Source organism: Glossina fuscipes, unplaced genomic scaffold, assembly GCF_014805625.2.
Source record: "Glossina fuscipes isolate IAEA_lab_2018 unplaced genomic scaffold, Yale_Gfus_2 61, whole genome shotgun sequence".
Classification (NCBI taxonomy): Eukaryota; Metazoa; Arthropoda; class Insecta; order Diptera; family Glossinidae; genus Glossina; species Glossina fuscipes.
Window position 1 is genome coordinate 1,749,780 of NW_023998433.1, and position 27,732 is coordinate 1,777,511.

At 34.1% G+C, this 27,732-nt stretch overlaps 1 protein-coding gene across 1 annotated transcript in view; it reads right to left on the bottom strand.

The window, feature by feature from the left end:
* LOC119637852 (beta-1-syntrophin) overlaps positions 1-14,729 on the bottom strand; it is a 28,910-nt gene extending 14,181 nt beyond the window's left edge. The window contains exons 1-3 of the mRNA XM_038034226.1: positions 14,197-14,729; positions 13,848-14,118; positions 13,525-13,759 (exon numbers count right to left, since the gene is read on the bottom strand). Coding sequence (XP_037890154.1) covers positions 13,525-13,759; positions 13,848-14,118; positions 14,197-14,429 — 739 coding nt within the window. The 5' untranslated portion in view covers positions 14,430-14,729. The remainder of the gene's footprint in view (positions 1-13,524; positions 13,760-13,847; positions 14,119-14,196) is intronic.
* Positions 14,730-27,732: the final 13,003 nt, after the last annotated feature.

Sequence of the window (27,732 nt, forward strand, 5' to 3'; positions counted from 1 at the left end):
TTCGTAATGCTAAATATCACTCTTAACTTAGTCTAATGCATACAAAGAGGAAAGATTTATAGTAGCTAGTAAATCTGTATTCGCATAATCTATAGTTTCGGTGAAATAGAAAACAGGTGTTTACAATACACAGAACGCAGATCTTCGAACAGAATCGACGTGGAAGCTATTCGTATTGTTGCGCTTATCGGAAAAGGCAATGCTTACAGGAAGGTAGCAGTAGTAGTGAGATGAACCCTTAGCACCGTTAATGGACACTATTAATAATATTTCGCTATTCGATAAGCAATTAAGAAATATATTTGAGGAAACGACGTGAAAAGAGTCCTTTGTAAAGTATACGATCGGATGGATTGGATAGTTACTCACATTGATAAAAAATTATAAATCTCACGAATGTATTTCTTTCTCAACCACAAGTACTCTTAATATCGGGTGGGGTTTTAAAGGCTACAATAAAACGAATCATGACTACCCAGTCAGTGAATGCTCAAGCGGTATTTCCTCGCCAGTTCCTGTCTCTAGCTCGGTCCTTATTTTTTTCTCACCGTCACCGTGCTGCATAAATAAGACACATCCCCTGAGTAATTGGTCTTACTAAAAAAAAAAAAAATAAAATTGTACAATGATTAAATGATGCATTGGTTAGCATTTGCCGCGACTGCAATATCGATGTCGTGTTTACATATCGTGTTTCACATTATTATTGTCAACGCTCAAATCAGAATCAAGATGATAAAAAGCAAGATGTCAAAAACGCAATCTCGATCATTGACTTACAAGGTACGAGTGATTTAATGGCACTGTTTTAATTATTTACAGAACAATCGAAAAATTCAAAGTTCATGTGTTAATGTTTAAACATTGCTTCGTAATGGTTCAAATTCATTGCTCAATATTGTACCAATGCTTCTTCGCTGAAAACAAAAATTTACCGTTCGTTTGGTTTGATTTTAAACGAAATCGATCGCGAACATCGATAAAGTTGAACAGAGTGAACGCCGTGAAGAGATAGTTGCATCAGAATACATCAACACAATCTTCAAAATTATTCTCGATGACCGAGAGTAATAAAGCTGCAAAAGAAAGCTGACATACTAAAGGTATTAGAAGGCGGTGCATTCACTATTTTGAATGACAATTTCGGCATGCGATTGACCGCAGTGTAACAAAGACGCTATATCACGAAACGACTATTGGTTGCAATAGCAAATTTACGTGAACGGAAGTTCGAATCGCTGCCTGAACCACCGCATTCTTTAGATCTGCCACACTGAGACTATAACGAGTTTGGTGATCTTAAAAGATTTTGATCAAATGACGCGATTATTACGAAATCTAATGCGTAGTTTGAAGATCTTAACAAATCGTTCCGTAACGAAGCTCTTGAAGTTTTGCATCGCTCTTGAAGCAGACAATGTTCAGCGATGCATTTTTTTGAAATTTAACGAGCGAATGAATTCAGTCTGGAAGATGCGATAAACTAAAAACAAATCCAAAATTTTGAATGAGTAATTCAGCTTTTAGAAAAGCGAAATTCGTAGTGTATGCCATAGCCATTGCTAAGCTTGGGTCAAAAGGGATTCGAGGTAAAAATTTCTGTTCAACCCAATAAAATGATGTTATGATGATCACAAGCAAAGCGTGAGCATACCGTTATGCTACCAGAAATATTACAACAGATCATGGAACGGACGATGTTTCATTGATTAACATCAACAGTGCTCGTGAAATTTTTGTTTATCAATTGAACGGAAAGTTGTGTGAAGGAAATATATAAGTTTGTGTCAACGCCTGCGCACGTGCTCGATCAATAATCAAATTAACGGAATTACGCTATGATTTTTCAAAAAAGTATTAGAAATCGTGAGATAAAATCATTAGGCGAATTCCATATTTTTGTTAACTACAATCAAAGCAACTTAGTTGATCTTTCGCACAGAGACGTAGGAGGCAAAACTCATATGTGATTTGAATTAGATCATTATCTTAGCTGAGATCGTAATAATGCATTGCCGTAATGCACCGGCAAACGGACAGACACTTAAATAGGAGAAGCACGATTTTATTGTCTACGTTGATCAAAAACATTCAGTTTTACGTCTATAGTAGCAATAAAGTGAAAAATTATGAATATATTCGTCTATGAGTGTGTATGTAATCAATATCGCTTCTTTTCTACATAGTCTTGTATACAGTATCAAGTTGGGCTGTGCCGTGCTGTGTAAGTTTTATCGCATGTTGACTGTAAAGCTAAATAACGCTATGTAAATTACTGTTCGCGTTGTTTTTTCTTAGTTTTCGGTGGGGTAATCCATTTTCTTTTTTCTTTGTATTTTTTTTTTTTTTTTTTTTTTGTTTTTTTGAACTCGCGCTCCAAATAAACATTTTTCGAGCCATAATCCTAAACAAACAAAAGTTACTGACTGTGTTTTGCTGTAGTTACTTGTTGTTATGGAACAGGAAACGACAGCAAGAGCAACAGTAACACTAACAGCAACAACAACATCAATGTTACAACAGCAAGCAATCGTCTCATAACTAACACGAACGAAGTTGTGCAAATTTTCCATTTAACTACAAATAAAGTTGACGAAAAGTTCTTTTTAAGCAAACACAACCCTTTAACCCACACAACAACAATAGTAACGACAACTAAAGGAATAGAGAAACATAAAAAGACAATAACAATTCTATAATAATAATAATAATAATAATAATAATAATAATAATAATAATAATAGTAGTAGTAATAAAAATAATAATAATAAAAACTACGAACAAATGCACTTTTTCTACTCACTGTTTAAGAAATGATACCACATAAGTAGGCAGAATAAGAAAAACAAACTAATTCAAGCCTCTACTGCGTGCGCAAGAGGAAGAAGATATATATTATTTGGTCCCTAATATTTAAAAATTTCGAAAAGTTATACATTTTATGAATGTACAAACCCATACATACCCATATAGATGTAGAAAAAAAAAAAGTTATCAAACAAAGCAAATAACAAGAGTAAAAACTAAACTTTGTGTTCCCTTCTGTATGGCAAAAACTAAATGAAATGAAACCCAAATTACTGGCCACAAATACGATAGTTAACATGTGGTTAAAGTCATACATAAACTTATATATCTGCCTAATGTTTATATTATTTTAGATTTAATGCACTTAGTGCGAGGAAAAGCATACAATTTTTTTTTTTTTTTTAAGAAATATGAAAACCACAAAAAGGAAAAAATCTATGAAGAAGAAATCTTTTAATACCGAATACATCTGTGACCTGCATATTTTCTTCATAACAAAGCAAAGGAACCAAAGAAAAAAAAGAAGAACAGCCTAATAAAAGTTTCTAACGCTCCAAATACCAATACTATTGTTATAAGAGTTTGAAGTATGAAGCTTTTAAAAGACTGCAATAATTCTATTTAAAAGCCATGGCACATGTCCCGTTTCCTGCAGGGTGCTCTAAAGGGGAATTGATAGCTTAGATTTATTGTGCCATTTCTTTTGCAATAAATTTACAAGAAGTTCAAAAAAGACGTTCGAAAAAGTTGCAGGCGTTTTACAGAAACTGATAGCATATCGTCTAGTACCGTCTAGTATGCACGATTTAATCGATAAATTTGCGTCAATTATTTGATTTCTACGCAGAAATGAAAATCAAGCTTTATACGAACTTTATTCGACTTTATCGATTATCAGCATTATCGAGATAAGTTGAACATAAAACATAATAATAAACTCTCGTACACTCGTGTGTCCATTAGCAATTACTGCTTCTCCATAATAAGAATAATAACTTTGTAGTCACAATTCGAGCTGAATAGTTTGCGCCATTCGACGCTAATATTTCCGTCATTGAAAGTCATTGAAGTAAGCCCGTCGTCAACAAAATCTGGCATCACAAGAAGATGTGAACATGTTCGGAAGCATTCTTCATTTTCGTATTCTTAAGCATTATGTACCCGTACGCATAGCTTTTCTTTGCAGTGTACACTGCTCGACAGCATAAAGTGTTCTTCTGCTGACTTTTCGTCTTTGCTTCTTTCCTCTTTTTTCAGCCTTCTTTGTTTTCCTGCCATAAGCGAGCAACATCAAATGAAGAAACTGTTTACCAAGTTGATGCTGCCGTTTAATACTTAAAAAAAATGGTGATATGAAATTTGCGTTCTGCTAACGGATTCTTGAATGTTTTATGATTTAGTTAAAGCCAAAATACTTACCCACCGCCCATCTAAAGTTATTCTGCTATATTAATGGCCATAGCAATGGCGGTGCGAATGTGGTTTCCCTGCTGTGTGACTATTATTCTTCACAGAGCTACACACATACGTACACTGTATTATTCATTTGTTTGCCCGCAATCAGATTGTGAATAAGAAAAAAAAAAGGAATATTATAAAATATCAACTATTCCGGAAACAAATGTCAACGGCATACACTTGAAACTTTTCATGTAAGGAAAAGTTGTGCACAGCTTGTGTTTTTTTACACAAAATATAAAAGTTGAAGAATATTCAAACAAAAGAAAAAAAGAATGAAAAAATACAGGCAGACAGATGTATATAAGACCAATAATAAACTAAGCTACGCACTTTAGCACACATACGCACACAGTCAAACATATTTTGGTAACTAGGATAGCAAATGGACCACAGAAACCATAACTTATGATAATATATTAAGTTTTCAAGCAAATGGTTAAAGGTCATTAAAATAATAGTTTAGAAAATCTCAATTAACAATAATTCTTTTACTCCTTCTTCCCGTTTAATATAATTAAAAAAAAAAAAAAAAAACACTGCGTGATCTATTTTTAACTCACACATGAACTGCGAACTCTAATTTCTGATATCTGGCAGATACTAAAAATTTTTCGACTATTGTCCATCATTACCGCGGTAATTGTAGCTACTCATTGGCCGTAGTTACGCCTATTATTATTAAATTTGGTCTTTCTATATGCATCTTTTCCTAAACTCTTCATCATCGCAAGTTTTTTCTTTTTCGTTATCGTTTCAGTGCGTTTAGTTCAGGTAAATCTTTCGTTGATGGAGAGATTCAATTAGTTTATGTGAGACTCTTTTAAATCAATATTTATATTATAATTGGCATTATAACTCACCTTGAAATGAAATGAATGAAAAAAATATGGAAGTGGTGGCCGCAGCTTATTGAATATGTACCGAATCAGTGTTATATCTTCATCGACTGAGCATTCGAAGTAAAGTCTACCGCACTGAGATTTGATTCCGCGAACACTGTGTTCGTGGTCGCAATTGCTACCTACTCGGCCACTCATCACACAAGATTAATGGTATACTAAATAAGGTTTTTCCGCTTATAATATATATACATATAATATATATATATATATAAATCAGCTTTAAATTCCAATCATCAGGCATGTTCCTTTGTCGCCTATTGTTCTGTTAGAACAGTTAAAGTAGTAGAAATTGCGATATAACAACGCAAACTTGTCATCTATAATCGTAGAAGATATCTCCGGATCATGTTTAAAATTGAGTATACCCCGACTACCCACGTGCACCATTTTCAAAAATTCAAAAAGAAAAAATTAACCTATTATGCGCACAAAACAAAGTGTTGAGGATTTTTTTTTTTCCAACTTTGAGGCTTTATTCAGAGCAATCGGTAAAATTGATATTTTATTCAAAGCATTGTCCCGATGGATAATTATGGCTTTTTCCTATCTTACAGACAATTTTCGAATTCCATCGCGAAAAAAGTCTCGCCTTTTAAGGCTGTCTTAAAAAGAGCTTACACTTAGGCATTGTCACAACAACTGAAGAACCATTTATCCAAGCCTTCAGTGCAAAAGTATGCACGATCAAGTTATAAATAGACATCCAATAATTAAAAACTTATATATAAAATCTAAGAGATGGTCCTGCAACAAATTGACACTAGATTTGTAGACGTTTTCCATTTCTACGCAAACCCATCAATTCGAAGGGAAGCTGAAATTTGAAATTTGGCTCAAGCATTCCTTGATCGATTAGAAATATGAGGTTAAAAACCATAAATGATCTGTTTATATACATGCCCATAATGTCGAAGAAACTGAGATAACCTCGCGAAAAAGAAAAATGAAAATTTTTTTAAATTTTCGTCTATAACTTTCGATTCCGTAAATATATTTTGGAACAGCTGCTACCCAACTCACACTACCAGAACCACTTGTATGTTCGGTACAATTAATAGTCCCAGTCGATTTAACAGCACGTCCACAATTAACAATTAACAATTAACAAATAAGCGAGTTACTATTGCACTAAAAGCACTAAACCTACTTGATTTTCTGTTTTAATCGAATTCGCCGAGTTTGTGTTTCGCGCCAGTATTGCTTACAGATTCTCCATTTGCGACAATTTCTTAATCTTTCACATCTACGCATTTGTCGACATATCATCCTTTTCGACAACTTCTATTTGCAGTGGTTTTTGTGTGTGTTTATAAAATTTTGTATATAAGTAGCAGGATATTTGCACGAATTATCTGTTCGTTTGTTTGCTTTCGGATTTATATATGCATATGAGAGCACAGAGCCTCTGTATATTCTTCTATTTTGCATATTGTTTACACATGTTTATTGTTTGCTCAAATTTCTGCTGTACTTTTTGGAGTTCTTTGCAGTTTTCACTTGTGTCCGCCCATTACCTTCTATGTGAAATTATTTGCAAACGTATTTCGTTTGATTTTTTGTTTTTTTTTTTTTATTATTTGGAATGAAGAACTTAGTTTAGGTTAAGTTGCTTCGCATTATATCGAGTAAATGATAATTATTGTCTTTGCTGTAGGTGTAGCGGATCGCTTGAAAGCATTTTGTATTTATAAAGAGCATATTTTCATTGTGATGAACGGTTTTGAAAATTTTATAATCAATATCTGTTGTAGGTTTTAAACGATCGATCCATTGCGAGCCTATTTCAATTTTCATAGGCATTTCTTTCGATTGATATTTTATATATTTTTCTGATATGAATGCAATTCTTTTTTAATGTCTTTCTTCTTTTTTTTTTTTTGGTTCTTACACAGAGACTTCCGGCCATGTATTTGACAAGCATTGTGTAATAATGTATTAAGACTAGTACTACCGAGTAGGTCAATTTCATCCTTTTCATGCAAATATTTTATAAGCTTGTTTATGCGGAAAGATTTTAAATATCTATAATCAATTTTTTTCTAATTGGTCTGGTTCTCGAGATGCCGATGATACATCTACATTTCTATCAAATTAACTCGACTTTGATTCCCTTTCTTCTCATAATTATAGCGTCGCAAATATGGGTGTAGGAAGGTGAAGATTGTCATAAAGTGAATTAGAAAGGCGAGGTCGTGAAAGATCGCTTGTGATCTCTCCGCAACCACGTAAACAATAGATAAGACCTGAAAGAATCTCGAGAAAAACCGATAATTTTTTTACATATTTGTCTTTATAGTTTTCATTCCCGTTGAGATATTTATTAAAAACCATTACACAGATATTCTTGAGGCCTGTGTTCGGTTCAAGCATAGCGCTAATTAACTTTCAAGGAATGATCAAATCATGATAAAATATTTACTAAAAAATATTAACAGTTGCATATTTCTTTCATATAGCAACTTTATTAAAGCACATCGTATTTGTAAATATGATTTAATGCAATCCAAACCTAATAGTGTGCATTCTTGAAACGAAATATGTCAATGTACCAAATTTCATCAAAATATTTCGAAAATTGCAACCTATTGGATGAACACAAAGACAAGCTGTCAGACAGACAACGATTTAAGGATTTAAAAAATAATTCCGAATCGATTCCTATAATAAGGTATGAGCGCTGCATTAAATTTATATAGCTGTGGCATACATTCGCACAACTTTGATATGGGATATAAAAATCTGTTCGTGTGATAGGTATGAAAAGAGTTTTACATAGCTTTGAGAACTGGCTCAGAATATTACGCTTTATACGCTTCCGAAAGTTTCGAACTAGCGGATAAAATTATTACAAATGCGTTCTTCGAGGATGAGTTAAAGATGTACTTCTCCGAGAAATCCACATCAAATCCTTACTAAATAATTGCACGAATTTTTACATGTGAAGAATGTGTGAAGGATAAGCGTAGAAAGATGAATACGTGTGTATGTTGGTGTAGGAATTTCTTCTTTTTTTTTTTTTGATATCATACACCAATTGTGATATAAGGTATATTAGGCTTGTGCGGACAGTTGGACTTGGTAGGGACGCACCTTTTATTATACCGAAGGATTTAGAAAACGTTTTGAGGTATCATTTTTCGCCTAATGTCGGTCCATGTATTCTTGTATGCGGCCTACAAGTTGCAATTTTCGAGATAATTTGATGAAATTTAGTACACTAGCGTGCTTTTGGCAAGCACGAACGCTACTATTGAAAATCGTTCGAATCGATCACTTTTTCAACCACGAAATTGAACCTTCATAATTGAACCTTATCCAATTTGAACCATGTAGGTCTATTTTTTTAATCGCCCAAACCATATAAAGGTTCTAATGAAAAATAAGGCTTTATATGCCAAGAAGATAAAATTTTTAACATGTTATGATGAAAATTTTTCCTTAGTAAATCAACCGTAAATTAAGTTTGCTAAATGTAGGCCATGTTGCCGAATTTTGATGGAAACTATGCATTTATATACATAACATAACACAATAACAATGTGCAAGTTTTCGAGTATTATTAGTTACGCAAAAAGATGTAGGGTATATAATTGTTGGCCTTGCCCGAGCATAGCATTGTAACTTGTTTTTTTTTTTTTTTTTTAATTTTATTTTTTACGTGCATATGCTTGATTTTGTATACGAGTGCGGAGATGTGCGAGTTTAGTTAGCAAAACGAAAATGTTGCTTTTACAATATGTGGCCATGAAACGTGTCAGTTGCGAAAATTGCAAAAAGCAAAAAAATGAAAGGAGATTGGATAGCTTTCGCCGAATCGTTAATATCATTATGACACATTTTTCCAAAAGGTAAACTAAGTCACACTTCACGAGCTCATTACCTTAAGTTAGAAAATTTCGCCTATCATGGCCACGCCCACGAGCGAAAGCTTTTCATTTTTTGCACAATTACGAAGAGAAAAAGAAAAATTTTAAACAATTTACGGGATAAACCGTGTACTTATCATGAAAATAGGGACAACACGTGGTCGCCGATTCATTATAAGCGAAAGAAAAAAGTTCAACTACCTCGCTGCAATAACTGTGACGATAAGTACATTTTCCCAACACCATATTGTTGTAATGCAACAATACAACAAATCATAGAGAATAAGGGAAACTTGTAAACGGCATGGAAGGTAGCAAAAGAAAGATCTCATAAGAAAGAATATAAAAATGCATTTCGTTCTGCCTGTGGCGTCTCATAAGGTATGCATGTGCTAGCATATGGGTGCCATAAAAATGTATAAAAACACAAATGAAAACTTTATCCTCTTTTGGGGCGAACGCTGAATGCCCATCATAAAGTAAACATAGGAAAATAACTGACTTTTTTCTTAACTGCAATAAATTGAAAGCCGCCGATATATATGTTCGTGCAGAATTTCAAATCGATATCTGCAAGAGTTTGTAAGTTATTGGGCAACCTATTCTAAAATGCTTAGTTTTTTTTATGCATTTATTGTTGTTGTTTTCTTTTTGACTCCACTGCATGAAAAGTTGAAGAATTTAGACAACAAACAAAAAAATCTGTAGGAGAGTATTTATGAATCTGCTAAAAACCTTTCTTTAATTGCAAGTGTGTTGACGTATGACGGTTCTTTCTCTCTTTTCGCGATTAATTCACTTTAAATAATTTTTACTTTATTTTAACCTTTTATAAATGTTTGTAAAGGTTTTGTTGCTTCCTATAAAAAAAATTAACAAAAATTTAACGGATGTTTATATTTTCAGAACTTTAATAGGCTTCCAGTTGGGCTTTGATTTTCCCACGGTTTTACGACTAAACGACCTAAATACAAACTACTTTGCAGAGGTAAAATGACTAAACGCCCTGACTTCCCATTAATTGGATTGAGTATTTTAGTAAACTGAGCTCCAACTCCAGCTGAATCGCCTTTCAATCCATTATTTACGTCAGATAAGTCTGGAACCCCATAAGTCTCAGCAGGTATTTGCCGAGCTTCACTAACCGCTTGCTGCTCCATCGAAATATTTTCGTCTATTTGTTCAACAATGACAGTTTCTACATCTTTTTTTGGTGTCAAATTTAAGTCTGGTGCTCCGTAAGTTGTAAGTGGATCATGTTTTGTGTTTTTGTTTTCATTTTTAGTTGATGAGGTCTGCTCAGTGGCAGGAAGATCAGCAATAGCATCAGTATCAAGACTATTGTCGTTACCAAGAGCGGTAATGAAATCTTGGTCTGATTTTGGATGTGGGAGTTGAAAGTCTCCCGCAGGTATAGGTATTACTTCTGCATCTATTGCGAGCACATCATCTAAATCTTCAGGCAACCCATAAACCGTAGCTGACATACTTATAACTCCGATTTCCGGTAAGGTCGTTGTACTACGTGTAATATCATCGTTATTTTTGATAACCTCTTTCGGTGTGCGTTTTGTGGGTAATTCGAAAGGTATCCTAGGACGAAAGCCGGCTTCAGGATAACCGATTTGTTCTGATGTCAATAAGGATGCACTTGCAGAAAATTCCGTTTGCCTGGACGACAATTTACGATTAACTTCCTTTATCGGTATAGCTGTGATTAAACTGCCGGCCATCGTCATAAACCATAAACTAAAAAAAATCTTCATATTATTAATAAACGATTTAATCTGCGGTGGCAGTGCACTAGCAAATCGAAACTGTTGCTTTACTATTTTCGTCACATAGCTTTTATAGCCAAAAATGGTAGATACGTTTAAACGAAAAAAAAAAAAAAATATATATATATATATATATACACTTTATATATACACATATCTATATATATATATATACATTTTTTTTTTTTTTAATCTAGCAAATCATCGTAAAAACAATCTATTTATCATCATGACCAGAATTGAAGTTCTACTTCGCTTAGGGAATTAACCAAATCAAGGCAATAACTCATTAAATGATTCAATGATTACGTATTTCATACGCAACACACGATTCGTTCATGTAAACACAATAACAAAAATAAAAACAAAAGAAACCACAACAAAATCTAAAAACACCTTTAATTTTAATGGTAATTTATATTAAGCGATTATCAACCATCCGACCAGATCAAGTTAAACCAACCAATACAAGCATGTCAAAAGCTATCTCTCTATCAGCCCTACCCCGTAACCGACAATAATGAAAAGCGCTACTCACACGTTGCGTTCACGTCATGGACGTTAAATGTGCACAGACAAACATGTGTGTGTGTGTATGTGTATGCGTATATATATATATATATATATATATGTATATATATGTGTGTATTTTTGTGTGTTTATGAATGAGTTAATTTGTCTCATATGCCACTCATGTACTGTAATTTATAGTATTGTTACGATTTTGCTTATATAGGTGCGCGTACATGTGCCGTTGTCTTTTTATTCATTTCATTTTAAGTTTCTCCTCCTTCCCCAAGTATTCATACACAAGGCATTGAGTTTGAAAGTGGTATCAACTTTTATTTTCGCGGAGACGCTAGAGTATATGCAAGAGTTTGTCGCCTTGAACCAAATCTGAAAAATCTTATAGAGAATTTGTAAATGATATCAAATTTTCCCAACAATACGGGTACAGTAAGCAAAAAGTAGGTGTTATTATGGACATAAGATATGAAAAAACTCACTGAAAGAAAACTACTACAAAAAAAATAAAAAAAAAAAAAAACAATTATCACTTTTATTAACAACATATTTAGAGAATTAAAAATGTTCTCTTTTTTCGCTATTTTTTTGTATATTATTTTTATTTACTAAATGTAAAAATGTAATTCTTGTTATATTGCAGTAACGTACAGATACAAGATAGAAATAAGAAATGCGAAAGTTAAAGTGTCGAGTTAAACACGTACCTTCGATAAAATTACCATGAAATGCATGAGATTATCTCTCTGCTTTTGTACCGCATTAACGGTTGACATGACAGTATGTTCGATCGTTTGCTTACTCACAAAAGTAAGTCGAATGGAAAACAAGACAAACCGATTATATAAGGAGCGCTGCATAGGGCATGTATATCAAGCAATTTGCCAAATGCAGAAGGGAAACATAGTTGTTCACGAAAAGGTTAGCAAAAATTATTCATTCATTTCGTTTTTTTCTTTTTTTGGTTTTTCATCGTTCACCATATGTTTATACGTAGACAACATACATCATACATTTCTAATGATACGAGTGATATATAGATGCCTGTGCTCACAAACGAAACGATCTGATGTTATTATTGAAGCCACTCCCAGTGACACCTTATCGTGAGTACATAAGTAAGTTGTAATAGTGTTATTCATAAATTAAAAGAAAATACGAAATATTCATCTAGATTTTTGCGTATTACGTTTTACGTTTTATCTGTGTTATCCATTTTAGAAGTTTGTGCCATTTTGAAAGGGAAATATTTTTACGTTAACCTGTTGCTGGTAAACTTTATATTATGCATTGCATTTAACCAACCACAGAACAACATTTTTATTTAATTTCATTAAAACCACTCACAAAGAAAGTCCTTTTTTTGTTTTGTTTTTGCAAAAGTCGACGTATGTGCTTTTTAAAGCAAAATAACTCATACATGTATGTTTGTCTGTTTACGTGCATGTTGCCACAAGAAAGGTTAAAATTATATTACTGGAATGAATGGAATCCCACACAATCACTAACAAACAGACACGCACTCGCCGCTCTCGACGATTACATGTACACCAATTTATTTCTGTGATATTTGCGAGGGCCGTGTAGATAAATTATATTATGTTTTTTCGCAGTTTTTTTTTTTTGTTTTTTCATGATGTCCATAGGCTATGCAGCGCCACAATATGTCATATGTGTAACCGACCGAACGAGCGACCAGCTAACTAATCCAACATTATGCATCAGGCTATCATCAACAATTGTGTGTATGAATAATATTATGTGTATATATGTATATTATACTATATACACATACCTACAAATATATATGTATATGTATATGTATATGTATATGTCTGCCATATGATGCTGATATAAAAAGGTCATTGAAGTTATTATACTTTTTTTTCTCGTCTACACAAATCAGCAATCAAGCGCAAGAAACAAAGGCCAGCGAACCAATCAACCAACAAAAAAGGCAAAAAGATATTTCAAACACTTTAATATTGATCACATAAAGCATACACATACATAGTTTACGTTGACGTTGATATGCTACCGTCATTGTTCGACATTATAATCATGCGCCACCAATAATTTTTTTAATATACAATATAGCTAATACAGCAATACAGCGTAAGGAAGCCAATGTAAAAGTATGCAAAACTATTCATAAACTCTTTTCCCCTACATTCTAGAGCTTACCTTCCAAATCCACAACACGACCGGCTCTTTTCAGGGCGCGAACCGCCTCATCATGGGTAGCTTCCCTGAGTTCTTCACCGTTCACGCTTAAAATAGCGTCGCCTACGTAAAGACCTTTAGCTTGATCGGCGGCCATACCACGAAAAATTTTCGATATAAGTATGGGCATGCGATTCTCCCGTCCACCTTTAATGGATATGCCGAGACCATTGTTTTCGGATTTGATAATGCGCACCTGAATCAAGTGAAACGAAAACGATACAAAACAGTATTTAATTTAATGATTTTTGTTTGTTTGCTTCTTTTCTTTTTTCACCACTTACATGTCTCTTTTGATTTGCTACATGATCAGGTACATCGCACATATCCATGCCATTGTCTGAAGAGTTATTATTGTTTAAAAAATGTTCGCTATTGTCGATACCGTCCATCTCGTTAGTAGTTAACACTGGACCATTATTACCTCCGCCACAACCACCGCTAGTTACACTGTTATTAACACCACTTGAAACACTACTAACTCGCCCGCCACCTTGCATACCTTGCATCGATGTCGATGTGGGTAATGATCCATTTTGTCCGCTATGATTACTCCTGAATGCAAAAAGTCATACATACATTCATCATAACTAGCCACAAAAAACAAAAAAAATTTGAAATGCTTATGCTAACCCAAGCGTGCCATTTAACGTGGTAGATTGATCTGCAATGCTTCCCGTATTGTCACACGGTTCATCTAAACTGATAGCTAAATAATCAGTCTCCAAGGTTACTAGCACACGATACCATGAACCACGTACTCGTGTCTCTAGTGCGCCAGAGCGCATACCAGATGCTGATTGAGTGGGCAGGGGCTGAGTCGTCGCACTGTTCAGCGTCCTACCCAAACTGGATGACTCCACCATATTAGGTTCCAGTTTTCGTTGTTATTATACTATTGCTTTATACAATTTTCTATGTATATAGTACACTGCCTGTGCTGCCTATTATCTATTTCCATTTATTTTCGTTGCCTGTATTTATATGTTTTTAGCACAACATCCGTTGCGAGAGCAATGAAAATACTTTTCATATTTTTGAAACACATATATACACATTTATATACACATATATATATACTTATACATAAATACATATATACGTGTACATATATGTGTGTGTGTGTGTGTATATCTATGTACTTATGGTTGTTGTTGCGATTGGGTCTGCAAAGATACAGTTGGGAAAAAAGTATTGAGAACAAAAACAAATTTACATTTTCATTCATACAATTTATGACTTTGATGTGTTTGCGTGCGTATGTAAATGTAAATGCATATGTATGTAAATTTAAGTCTTATCAAAACATATTAGAATTTGATGACATAAAAAAAGAAGAGAGCAAGAAAAAACAATAACAACGACGACCATAACAACAAAAAAACGCAACCAAAAGAAGTGCAAACAATACCGTTGCTGGAGCATTTTGTCCCTGTGTAAAAGTAATAAATTCAGATTTATTTTATGTGAATTTTAGGACTTCATCTTCATCTATATGTACACATCTATGTATATAATCAGCTATGAATGAATATGATTGCCTATCTGCCTGTTAGTTGTGCGTGTGTATGTGTTTCCATTTTAAAATCTTATTTTTAAAATGCAAATATTTAACGTTTTAATGAAAATAAAAAGAAGAAACAACTGATTGCTTTTAAACTTTTTAAATAAAGATTTCAATCTTTTCTTTCAAACAACCTCATTATCTATGTACAGATAGTAACGACAATGATATCATTTTAGAGAGAGACAGATAGAGAGACAGAGAAATCCACACATATAACAATCTGATAAGATAGCCCCCGACTGGGATTCTAAATTCGTTCAACTTTTAGCTTTGACTGTCTGTAAAATCTATTGTTGTTAATGCTAATGCTGTCGTTGCCGTTGTTATTGTTATAGTCGTTTGTATTGATGGTGCATTAAATATGTTGCTGTAATCCATTTGTGCATTAAACACATAAATTTGATATGTATATCTTTACGTTTGGATGTATAGAAGGTTGTAAATATTAATGTAGGTGTGCACATGAGTGTTAGCCTATGTTGTTGTCAAATGCATGCACGCTGTCGTCACAGACTTCCGCCTTTCGTGAAAATAATTGTTTCCCGCGGTGTTAAAATCTACTACACAAGTCCACACACACACAAGCACATAACTTTTTTCTCTCATACATGTATATACAAGTAGACAAATCCATGCTTAAATGAAAGATCTCTTCTTACACGTATATTATTATACATATAGTATAGCTGGCATAAACAACTTTTCCATCTCCTGCTTATGCATACATATATACACAGTCATAAAAGAAGTAGTAAGCATAGGAGCGCATTGTCAATATGAGTATATATGAGGGAGTGAATGCTTTTGCTGCTACCATGTTGGACCATGTAGGCCCAGCGTACAAGTACATACGTATATATATATATACATATATGTATAGGCAATTAATGCATTTTAAAGTACATTTAAAGGCACATACCCATGGGTATATGCGCGGTATATTATCAACGTACTTACTATTTTCTTCAGGATTTCTGTTCCCTGTTAAGTCGCCCCTTGAATATATGTGCAGATATTTTATATATGTTCTTGTACTTTCCTTACTTATCTGCCTTTGTAATCTGCAAGTTTCACGTCCTTCTGTAAAACGTTTCCTTAACAATTTCTTCTATTTCTTCTTAATTTACACTCAACTGTTTGCATAAACAGTACTCAATAATTCTCTTAGCTTTTTCACACATTACCTTGCAGTTACAACTGCATGTATCTGTTATGTTTTTCTTTATACGTAAGCAACCACCTTTAGATTTTTTTAAGAAGTCTATTCCCCTTTGACACTTGAGACACTAAGCAGCCACTACTAATGGCACTACTGCTGCCGCTACTGCTGACTGGTAATTGCAAGTAAACACACAAAATCATCGTCAACCGTCAACGCCAAAAAAATATATGCACATAAGCGCCCTCATATTTCAAAAATGCTGTACCTATAGTAAGTAAATCGTACTTTTAAATAATTATATATGTGCACGTATATCTAATCAGTCATATATGACAATGTATATTCTGAATACACAGTTAGTTGAAAAATCCTATCAAATACTTTTACAGAGAAGTTAAAACCCTTCTTTTTTAATTTTCGTCTTTTATTTAAGGAGAAAAAAAAAAACAAAACAACATTCATAAGATTTTTGTGTAACAATTTTTTTTTTTTTTTTTTTTTTTTTTTGGAAATAAAAAATAGAATCAAACAAATTTTTCTTTTATTAATTTATTCAATTCAACGAAGTTGATGATTACAAAACTATGCCGAATTAATTATTAAATATCTGTGCTTCCCTTTGCCAATGTGCATACATACTTTTATGGAGAAGAAGTTAATTCACTCAGTTTGTGTTGACATTGAATCCATTCGCGTACGTAAAGAAGAATATTGGAAAATATAATGGTTAAAATGGACCGTAGCTCCTCACAATACGCGTGCAATTGCGAATATTTCATATTGTTCGTAAGCACATAATAAAACATAACTATATAGCATCATTATTATCTAAATCATCATATCTAAACATTAATTCCGGAATTTTTAGCACATTTCTTTCCTTTTTTTTGAATATTATTTATAAAAATATGCATTTGTGGCGACTTGACTTTTACTATTAATGTAATGAATTTGTTAAAGTGTTTTCCCATTTCTCGATTGAATCCTTATATGAATTAAAAAGCAGCAAAGAAGCACTACACGAAAGTATTGGTGTGTAATTGCACAAAATATTAGTGCAATCCAAGTCATTTCGATGCTCAAGCTAGTCGAATATGTCCAACATCCTCAACACCTGTGCCCACCTGAGTTAATCGATGTGTACAGTCATGGGTCGCAAGTTCATTTGAATTTGAAGATGTTGAATTCCTTGGAAAATGCAACATGTTCAAATGTAGGTTACTCTCCAGCATGAACCGTAAAGTATTCCCTAGATCGACGATCTTCTTTAAAACTGAAGTTCCGTGAACGAAATTGGGCAAACCATTTTTGGCAGTTCCGTACAGCGTATCAGTTTTTGTATATCTCCACTTAATACTACTTATTTGTACAACAGTGTCTGCGTGTGTTATGTAAATAAATCATTTACTTCAATTCATTAAACTAACTTCCTTTGAGTAGAGTAAATTTCGCAATGTCACGACAAAGGTATCAATCAACTTAATGACTATGAGTTTTGTTCATATATTATTTCCTTGCTTTCAAAAAATGGATTTCATCTAATTTTTTCAAAAACCATGAACGTAATGGTCGTTATTCTTCTTCTTCAAAACCCTTAAAAAAAAATAAAATAAAGTATCCTTTATTATCATTGTGATCTCAAAAAAATATGTAAAAAAGGTAAGCTATTATAATAATTGTAAGTGTATCAATTGATCGAAAGACACTCGTTTACCTCAATCTTTACGGGGGCCTGGATATTGGCGGATTACGTCGACTTTTTTTGCAATGAAGTTTTAAACAATTCTATTAAATATTTGCAGCGTGTTTTAGATTAATATTTACTGTGAATTATAAGTTAATATTGCTTGATAATTGTAAATATACAATACTCGTTTTCTAGCTCGCCTCATATCTAAATGTTTGGGTACAAGAGATTTTTAACAATAAGTAGCACATAGTTGCAGATCGCTGGAAAGAGGACGAACAGATGGCTAGACGGATGGGCAAGAATAAATCGACTCAGTATTTATTCAATGATCAAAAAACGTATACCTCGAGGATTTCTAATCCCTGTTTTTACCTGTTAAAAAAAGAGAATAGCAAACTTATGAAATAAACTCATTTCACGATTCGATATAAAAACATGTTTCTATGAAAGTTGTAACAATTCCCTCTTCCTCCTTTGTATTCTCTTCATTTCGAAATATCGGTTTCAATGTTCAACAGTTAGATCGATAGAAAATTTTATAATTTTTTGCTCTGTTTACATTCAAAAGACACCTACATATTTTTAAACAGAATTATAGCACAGCTGGACGTATCTGCTTAAATTCAACATCACTTCAATTCGCGAAAACAAGAAAATTTCTTAAATACAATATTTAATAAAATTTAAAAAGCACCGAAATGATTTAACGATAGGAGGCAGGATTGATATGAAATTTTTTACTAATACATTTTTGTGGAATAGATGGTTTCGAATCCACAAAATTATCAAGTAAAGACCACAGAATAACCTACACTACATATGGTATAGCCTTGCATCGGCAGCATTTTCGTGCATGCCAGGACATTATCATAACATTAAAAACGAGTTGAGGCGACTTTGCTCTGACATCGTCAAATTAGTTCATTTATAAAAGAGTTTGCTTGCGTTATTTTCAAATCAATCAGTTCTCCTCTTTTTATATATGCCAAACTTATATTATATATAAAAAGAAACTTTTTTAGATTTTTACACAATCCAAACTCTCTTCCATTCTTCTTCTACCGGTAAAATAGTAATTTGTGCCTATTATTTATCACATAGGATAAGTTTCCAAACACCATAGGTAATAGGATGCCTAATTGTGTTATGCGGAGAGTAATAATAGGGTCCCCATTCACCTCAATCATTATTCTTTGGAAACGATAACAAAAATTCGTTGAACATCATATGATTTCGTTCAATGAATTTTTACTGCTTGGCGGTATGACGCAGACACTAAAAAAGAGTAAGAGGAAGAGAAAGTTTTTCAAGAATCAAACAATTCATGTATATTGCCTAACAATTAAATGCATATAAATAATTTCTAATACATCGAAACGAATTGTTCATCATTTTGCTCGAATTTCGATTGTTTTCATATAATTGCTATTGAAGTCAACCTAATTTAATAAGTGAATTCAATTTGTCATTAATAAGGAGCTTGTTTATATATAGAATTATGAAATTAGCAACAAACAGGATAGGCCCAGCCTGGACCCTAAATAACTACCATACTGAACACTCTCTGGTAAATTGAGCGATTAGCGCTTATTTTGATATTAAATCTGCAGAACTGTTTTCAACATTGAGAAACTGATCATGCGCCTAATCGAAGCTTTTCGTTCGACTTTTGCTGTTTTGGGCTTTCCACAAGCGAATCAAAAGTAAATGGATGGTCTAACGAATACGCCGCTAAATAAACCAACAAGTAAACGAGCTGCCAGGCGAACGATGATTTAAATAAAATTATGACGTTGTCTACAAACTGAAAATTAGTTATTCTGGCGAATAGTTGCGTCGAGTCGATGCGCTATCTGGATAATGAACGGATTGCTACATAGAAAAATTTATAGGCGGATGGGTAGGAAATGGTTTGATTAGTGGATCAACAAAACTATCTAATCAAATAATTGGCAGATGAACATGACTGTTTTACTTACCTTATTAGATTTCTGTTTCATATTCGTATATGTAGCCAAAAAGCGAAAAAAAAAAAAAACAAATGAGCAAGTTATATTCGGCTAGGGCCGAACCATTAAAATCTTTTGTACCCCATGCTTTTATTTGTTGCCACAAAATAATGAGTGGGATAAAATTTATCCCTGGCCATTTACTTCGCTAAAAGATATTGTTAATAAAAATTAATCTACGACCATTTCGACATCAGTCATAATTGATTTAGAATTAACAGATTTAGTTTTTGACATTTTACTCTCCACGTGCTTTTATTTGATACTCATGTCGCTGGTGTTATTATCAAAAAAATTAATCCACCAGGTCGTTATGTCCACCATATTTATTTTATAATGAACACATTTTTAGGCAGGTAACGCATCTATCTTCATTTGAGAAGTTTACAAAATAGCTTTAAACATTCTGTCTTGTTTATCTTATGAAAAACAAGCGTAGAACCTCAGAAAAGGGAAAAAAAAATCTAAAATTTAATCGCTTTTAATTTTGTAACTTTGTGTGCGCATGATTTTTTCCATTTTTGCAGAATTTTTTGTACAACTTTCCGTAAAGTAATTGTGGAAAATTTCAGCCTTCTATATTTTTGTTCAAAAAAAGTGCGCTGCGTTCAACTTACGTTCCACTGCGGACAACTGGACAAATGGGCAAGTCAATATGATCAAACAAGCTCAAAATGTGATGATTAAGTCGAATCTTAACTACTTTTGTACACATTCAACATTCACAATTTTAAGGAAATTAAGGCTAAAAAATAAATTAAAAAATCAAAACCGAATAAAACGGGATACATACCGAGGCATACAATAATGGAAAATGTATGATGTAAATTGTTTTGCGCATATATAGCTTTGTCTCGATTTTATGACAGAAACATAAAAAGCAATTTTTAATACTGCGGATTAGTACAAGAATTAGTATACGTTGTATGAGGATTTTAGCTGGATATGTATTTATGTGCCTTTCAACAATGCTATGCATATATAGCATGCTGTAGCTCCTATGTGAAAAGTTTTTAGTGCTCTGTTGATGCAGCGGATTACTAAATACACCACATATATGAATACTTACACGAAAACGTAATTAGATATAAAAATTCTAGAAATCCGTCTTATTTTTGAGATTTTATCTTTATTATATTTATTTGAAACACCGAGCTTATATTTTATATTGAAAGATAGACGAGTACAAATGTGTGTATGCCCTTAAATACAACATAAAAATGAATGCTACAATAGCAGCGAAAAAGAGGAAACAAAATCGTCATGCAACGTCGTGTTATACAAAATTATATTACGTTTAACATCAGAAAGCAGAAATTTAAAATGCAAAATTATTTACTGTATTATGTCATTGCGCCACATATTAATGAAAAATATTAATTAATGAGAGAATATGGAGCGATTTTCAAATTGAATGTATATATATATGTGTGTGTGTGTGTGTGTGTAAGTAACGGCTATCTGATGGTATTGTAACTCAAATTTAAAGTTCATAATATTCTATAGAACAACTCAACGTTCAATTTCATTCATATAATTAAATAAGCGCATTTACTCGCACATACGCATAGATAAACGCGCATATTCGCAAACACATGGAAAAATAGCATACTTATGCATGCATCTGTATAAATCTAAATAATCTAATAAACTATCATTTTATAGTGTACGTAGGATCCGGTCGATGGTGTATGAAAAATAATTATCAGTTCAGCCCGCCTCGTCTATAATTTTGCGAAATGAAAAACGCAAATATTAAAATGTCAGAAGCATCATAAAAAAGATCACCATGGAATAGCACCGTAAAATAATACATACTTTCACGCTAAATTACGCAGCCCATCAAAGTTTACAACAAATTTTCATGTACATATTCAGTTATAAGTACATATGGATAACAGCAATCACACAGGCGCTTATGCTTAGACCATCATGCAAATGACTAAATATACGTATATAGATAAAGAGAGAGGCAGTGAGAGAGAGAGAGAGAGAGAAAGAGAGGGAGAGATTGCCTACGAGAACACATAATGTTGAATGAAAAGCTTCTTTATGCCGAAAAACAAATCATTAGGTCGGCCATGCAAACATATTCACGCTGGTTTAAAAGAGAGCACCTAAGTAATGATTACAAAATTGTTGATGAAAGAGAATTTTATCAAATAGAATAAGAGATATTTGCAAACATAAGTATGCATGGATACGCGTTTATGCAAAAAATATTTTATGGGGTTGTTTTGTTACTAAGTTTTTCACTACTATTAACAGTTGCTGTGTGGGAAAATTTCATATAAAAAATTAATAATCTTTATTTGTTTAACTTTAGATTTGACCGAAACTTACCTTAATTTTCTGTTTCATGTTCATTTTTGTTTAAACTTAAATTGGTTTCAAATAAATTAACGCCAATTGTTTAAAAATACGCCTGCGCTTTATGAAAATGGTTTATTTTTCCTTTTCCTTTTCTTTTTTTTTTTTTTTTTTTTTTTGATTTTTATATTAATTTACACACCAACACTTACGCATATAAACTAATATAAACGTGAGTATTGCTTGTGAGTATGGTTCAGAAGAAAAAAGGAAATCACTTCGTCAGTCAGACAAAAAAGAGGCTTTGATATTTTTTTAATATACTTCTAAAGTGAAATTATTTTCCATTTAGTTTTATTGATTTGTGAAATTACGATTTTCTTTGGGGACTCCTCTCGTTTTGCCTTGCAGTCTTAGGAAGCACTTAAAAACAAGAGCAAACACTCTCACACGCACACACACAATAAACGGCCGTGTCTATGTTTTAATTGGATTTTAATGTAGACGTCATTGTAGTAACATTACTGCCGACCTCCATATATTATTCGACTACCGTTCGCCGCGGAAAACAGCTCGCAACTGAAGAGTTCCATTACAATTCATTAAGTAAGAAGTCCTTTAACAGCTCGTCCTTCATCCATTAAACATATGCTCTTCAGTTTTCATTATCTAAGGATGCTCTTAAATATAATCAGAGTTGCATTTTCGTTAGCTTATGAAGGTTATGCGAGCCAAACGTCAAATACCTATTCAAGTAATTTAGCTTTTCTTAGATAAATTAAACCGTTACTTAACTAAAAATTTACATTCAATCGAATTCATAAAAATTAAACATTTTTTCTCTCGCTATGGAAGTGAAGCTTAAAAAAAACGTTTATAAAGAATATTACAAATTTTTCTAAATCTTAAGAAAAAAGAAGAGCATAAATTCCACTTGTGACAAACACATTTCCTTTCGGTCAAAGCAACATTCGGACTCGAAACGCGCCCTACGAAAATAAACTTTTCACAATGAATTGGTTTTTGAAGGAGCTCCTATTAATAGTTCAGCTCAAATTGTTTCGCAACTCAATAACTCCGTCTGATTTCTGTCTGTTGCCAAAACTAAAAAATATTATTTATTAACAATAGTTTTTATATACGTCAAATGTACAAATGCGAAACTATGATTTTTTTTTTTTTTTAAATGCATTAAATTCAGAAGGAAAATAAAAAGAGGTTCGTTTAAAGTAAGCTCCGTCGCTAGTTACAAGTTTTGCTCATCTTTCAAACAACATGCGGATACTATGCCAGTAAAAATGTTTCCCTTTTGCATTCGACTGTGCACCGAGCCCAACTACTATTCAGCACTTGACCCGTCGATGCGAACAGTTGGGAATACAGAAGATCTAAGCCTGGAGAAAACTGATATCTATGGCAATAGCCCAGTTTTAGTAGCTTATAATAGAGCACAGTCTTTACGCTCACACGAAATAAAGAGCATCGGGCTCCTGACAAAGCGGCTCGGACTTGCGGTTGACAAGGATGGCACAACTGAGTCTATCCAAGCTTTTTTACTTCACTTTGATATAACAATGAATTTCTTTCGCGTCGTTGCAGCAAAAAAAAATGGAAGTGTTAAACATCACAACTCTGGCCTTAAACCAATACTTAAGGGGTTTACACAAATTTCCATATTTCACTTATGATCTCTAATTAAGAATATACCTTATTACCTACATTGATATAACCGTAAGAATATAATATATACAGTAAAAGCTTCTTATTCGCGTGGTATACGAACCATAAAAATGCCGCGAATACAAAAACCGTGAATACGGAAGGGTAATTTATATGGGATTATAGGGGATACGTTCCTAGGTGGCAAAATAAAAAAAATCAATTTAATTGAAGTTTTTGAACATTTTGATTAATTATCTTAAGGCTTAGGCAATGGTTTGAAGAATTTTGTAAGTTTCTCTTGCTGGGCAGTTTTTAAAAGCTCCTTCAATTCAGACTGATACGCAGTCGCATTAGCGATCTGCCTCTTAAAAGTAAGATTTCGTTTCATAGACGGATCAATGTTCATAAAGAAATCGCCAAGCTCATGTGCCATTCTTAAACCTTCACTAAGGCTTTTCAAATTAAATGTCACGTTTCCAGTGCTTGTTGAAGTCTCTTCTTCAATGGGCGGTGAGTTTAACATTTCCTTCAAGTCGGTTTCAGTCAAATCTTCATCTTGTGATTCGAGCAATTCCTGAATGCCACTTGATTTTATCTGTTCGAACCCATCTCGTCATATTCCATTGGCGATTTCGACTATGATTTGCAGTCAAAGTATGAACTTGCACAGATTCATTTCAGTCATTTTCTGCAGTCAGATCAGGCCACAGTGTTTTCCAGCATGGCTTCAATGTGTGTGGCTTCAGTTCTTCCAATGATTCTTTTATGTTTACGATGCATTTTGCTACGTCAAATTTCTTCCTGCATTCCATAACATACATATCAGGATTACATTGCATATTATCCAATATAATATTGAAGGTTCGTCTAATGTGATAGAGCTTAAAGGCCTGGATTATTGCTTGGCCCATAGGTTGAAGCAAAACCGTCGTGTTGGGAGGCAAAAATGTCGCTTTTATGTTTGGATACATGGTCTCAAGTTCGCGAGGATGACCTGGTGCAGTGTCCAAAACTAGAAGTGCTTTAAAGTCTAAATTCTGTTTTTTTAAATAAGCTTCAACTTCAGAAACAAAACAATTCCGGAACCAGTCACAAAAAATACGCGAATAAAGAAATTTATAGCCGCGAATATTGGAAGTGGGTCGCATTTTTTTAATCCGCGAATAGTGAAACCGCGCACAAAGGAAGCGCGAATAAGAAGCATTTACTGTATATAAATATGCCGAAACTCTCACCTCCCAGCGGTGATCCCCGGGCAACGGCTTCGGCCGGCTAAGAAGAGTTTAAGGTTTTGGGCTGCTAACTCGGCGACGAGTTTCTGAGAGATGGTGGAGGGGTTGGCTGGAAGAAGAGCTCTTACTCAATAAGCTAGTTACTACCGAGGAAATATATTGAATGGTATTTAAGTACAATGAAGGTAGTAATCTAGCGAGTGCATGGTAGAGTGCATTAGACTAGTCTACCATGTTCAGTGCAATACCCGAGACCTATATATCTTGAAGAAAAGTAGTTCACTTGGTGCTAGCAACCAGGAAAGTATGGAGGATCCGAAGCAAGTACGGTTGTTTTTAACAACCGCCCAAAGTATGCCATAAGGCTTTGCAAAATAAACTGGGAGCCACGGGGGTCAGGAAGCTCGCCTCACAAAGCCACGTATGCCTGCGGGTATATGATGGACTTTGTCCTTAAGTCGTAATAAATAAATAAATTAATTATACTATTAATGCAAAAAGGAATTGACGGACGGCCTTCCCTTTGGCCGATTGATAGAAAATGTCTGGTAAATTAATTAATACATGCAAAAATGGAAAAGGGATATGACGAATAAGTTTTCCCCTTTTACCTATTTTTACTTTTGAACACATGTCACGGATGCCTGCGGGTAATGGTGGTAATTGATCAACAGCACAGTGGAAGCCTTATGGCGGAAGCAGTCAGTTGATCAATTTGTGAGTCCTGACTGCTTGGGTGCGGCCCTTCGGGGGGTACTCGTGGTGGTTGTGGTTGGCGAGTTCCTAGCTAAAATGGAACAATTGAGTGCAGCTAGGCCTCGCCATTCACCAGAGTGGGGTTTATTGTTCCATACACAATAAACTGATCTGGACTCTGGTGCTGTTTAGGCCCCTACTCTGTGGGGATTGTCTAACTCGCCAGGGGGCGTAGTACGCTTAAAAGTGGCTTGGGCCACCGTGGTGTTAAGCCTTTCAGGCAGGAACCCACGTTAAACCCTTGCCACAAATTCTGTATATAAATAAGGGGAGATAAACTATGCTTTAATGGGTGGCATAGATGTGCCGAAACTCTCACCTCCCAGTGGTGATCCCCGGGCAACGGCTTCGGCCGACTAAGAAGAGTTTAAGGTTTTGGGCTGCTAACTCGGCGACGAGTTTCTAAGAGATGGTCGAAGGGTTGGCTGGAAGATGAGCTCTTCACTCAATAGCTGGTTACTACCGAGGAAATATATGAATGAATGGTTTTTAAGTACGTTGAAGGTAGTATTCTAGCGAGTGCATGATAGATCGCCCCTGCCATGTCAGTGCAATACCCGAGACCTATATATCTCGAAGAAAAGTAGTTCACTGGTGTTGGCAACAAGGGTAATATGGTGAATCCGAAGCAACAACCGCCAAAGTATGCCTAAGGCTTTGAAAAATAAACTGGGAGCCACGGGGGTCAGGAGGCTCGCCTCACAAAGCCACGTATGCCTGCGGGTGTATGATGGGCTTTGTTCATAAAGTCGTAACGAAATAAAATAATTTTTTCTCAAGAAAAATAATAATACAAAAAGGAATTGACGGACGGCCTTCCCTTTGGCCGATTAATAAAAAACCCTCTCGAGAATTAATTAATACATGCAAAAATTAAAAAGGGATTTGACGGAAAGGCTTTTCCCCTTTTGCCTTATTTTACTTTTGAACATATGTCACGGATGCCTGCGGGTAATGGTGGTAATTGATCAACGGCGTCGTGGAAGCCTTATGGCGGAAGCGAGCGCAATTTTTACCCTTTTTGAACGCATATCGTTGATCAATTTGTGAGTCCTGACTGCTTGGGTGCGGCCCTTCGGGGAGTACTCGTGGTGGTTGTGGTTGGCAAGTTCCTAGCCAAAATGGAAAAATTTGAGTGCAACTAGGCCTCACTACTGACCAGAGTGGCGGTTCATTCGGCCATATCCGGTGAACCATCTGCGCACTTTGGGGTAAGAAAGGCCCCCTTATTAGGGGATTGTCTTTCCCCCCGGGGGGTGGTCACTCGACTCAAATGAGTGCCTATGGTTGTAGGCAAACCGTCTGATTAAGGCAACAAGCCAGGCGCAGACGTTAAACCCCAAGAGACATCTGTATATAAATAAATCAAATTAATATCTACCATACACAACTAAAGATTATATATGTAAACTCCATATATTTTATGGGGTCTTATGTGCGAAAGAGAAAGTATCTTACACAGCGAAGGACAAATAAAATGTAAAGATTTTTCCATATCTATCTTAATGCACTAAGTTTATAATTTTTTTTAATATTTGCTATAATTTTATTATATTCGAATATCATAATCTAAATGTTTTGTGAATTATAAGCCTCCAATGCATGTGTGCCTCGATAGTATTCATTTTCCTTTCTAGTTAAGCAGCTCCCATTAACACAGTGATTGAGAATCCCCGATATGCATGAAATTGTTATCTCGCTTTAAACTTTCAGACATACTTTAATATGTGTATGTATAGAAATAATTCAAAAAAAAAAAAAAAAAATTTGATAAATATTTA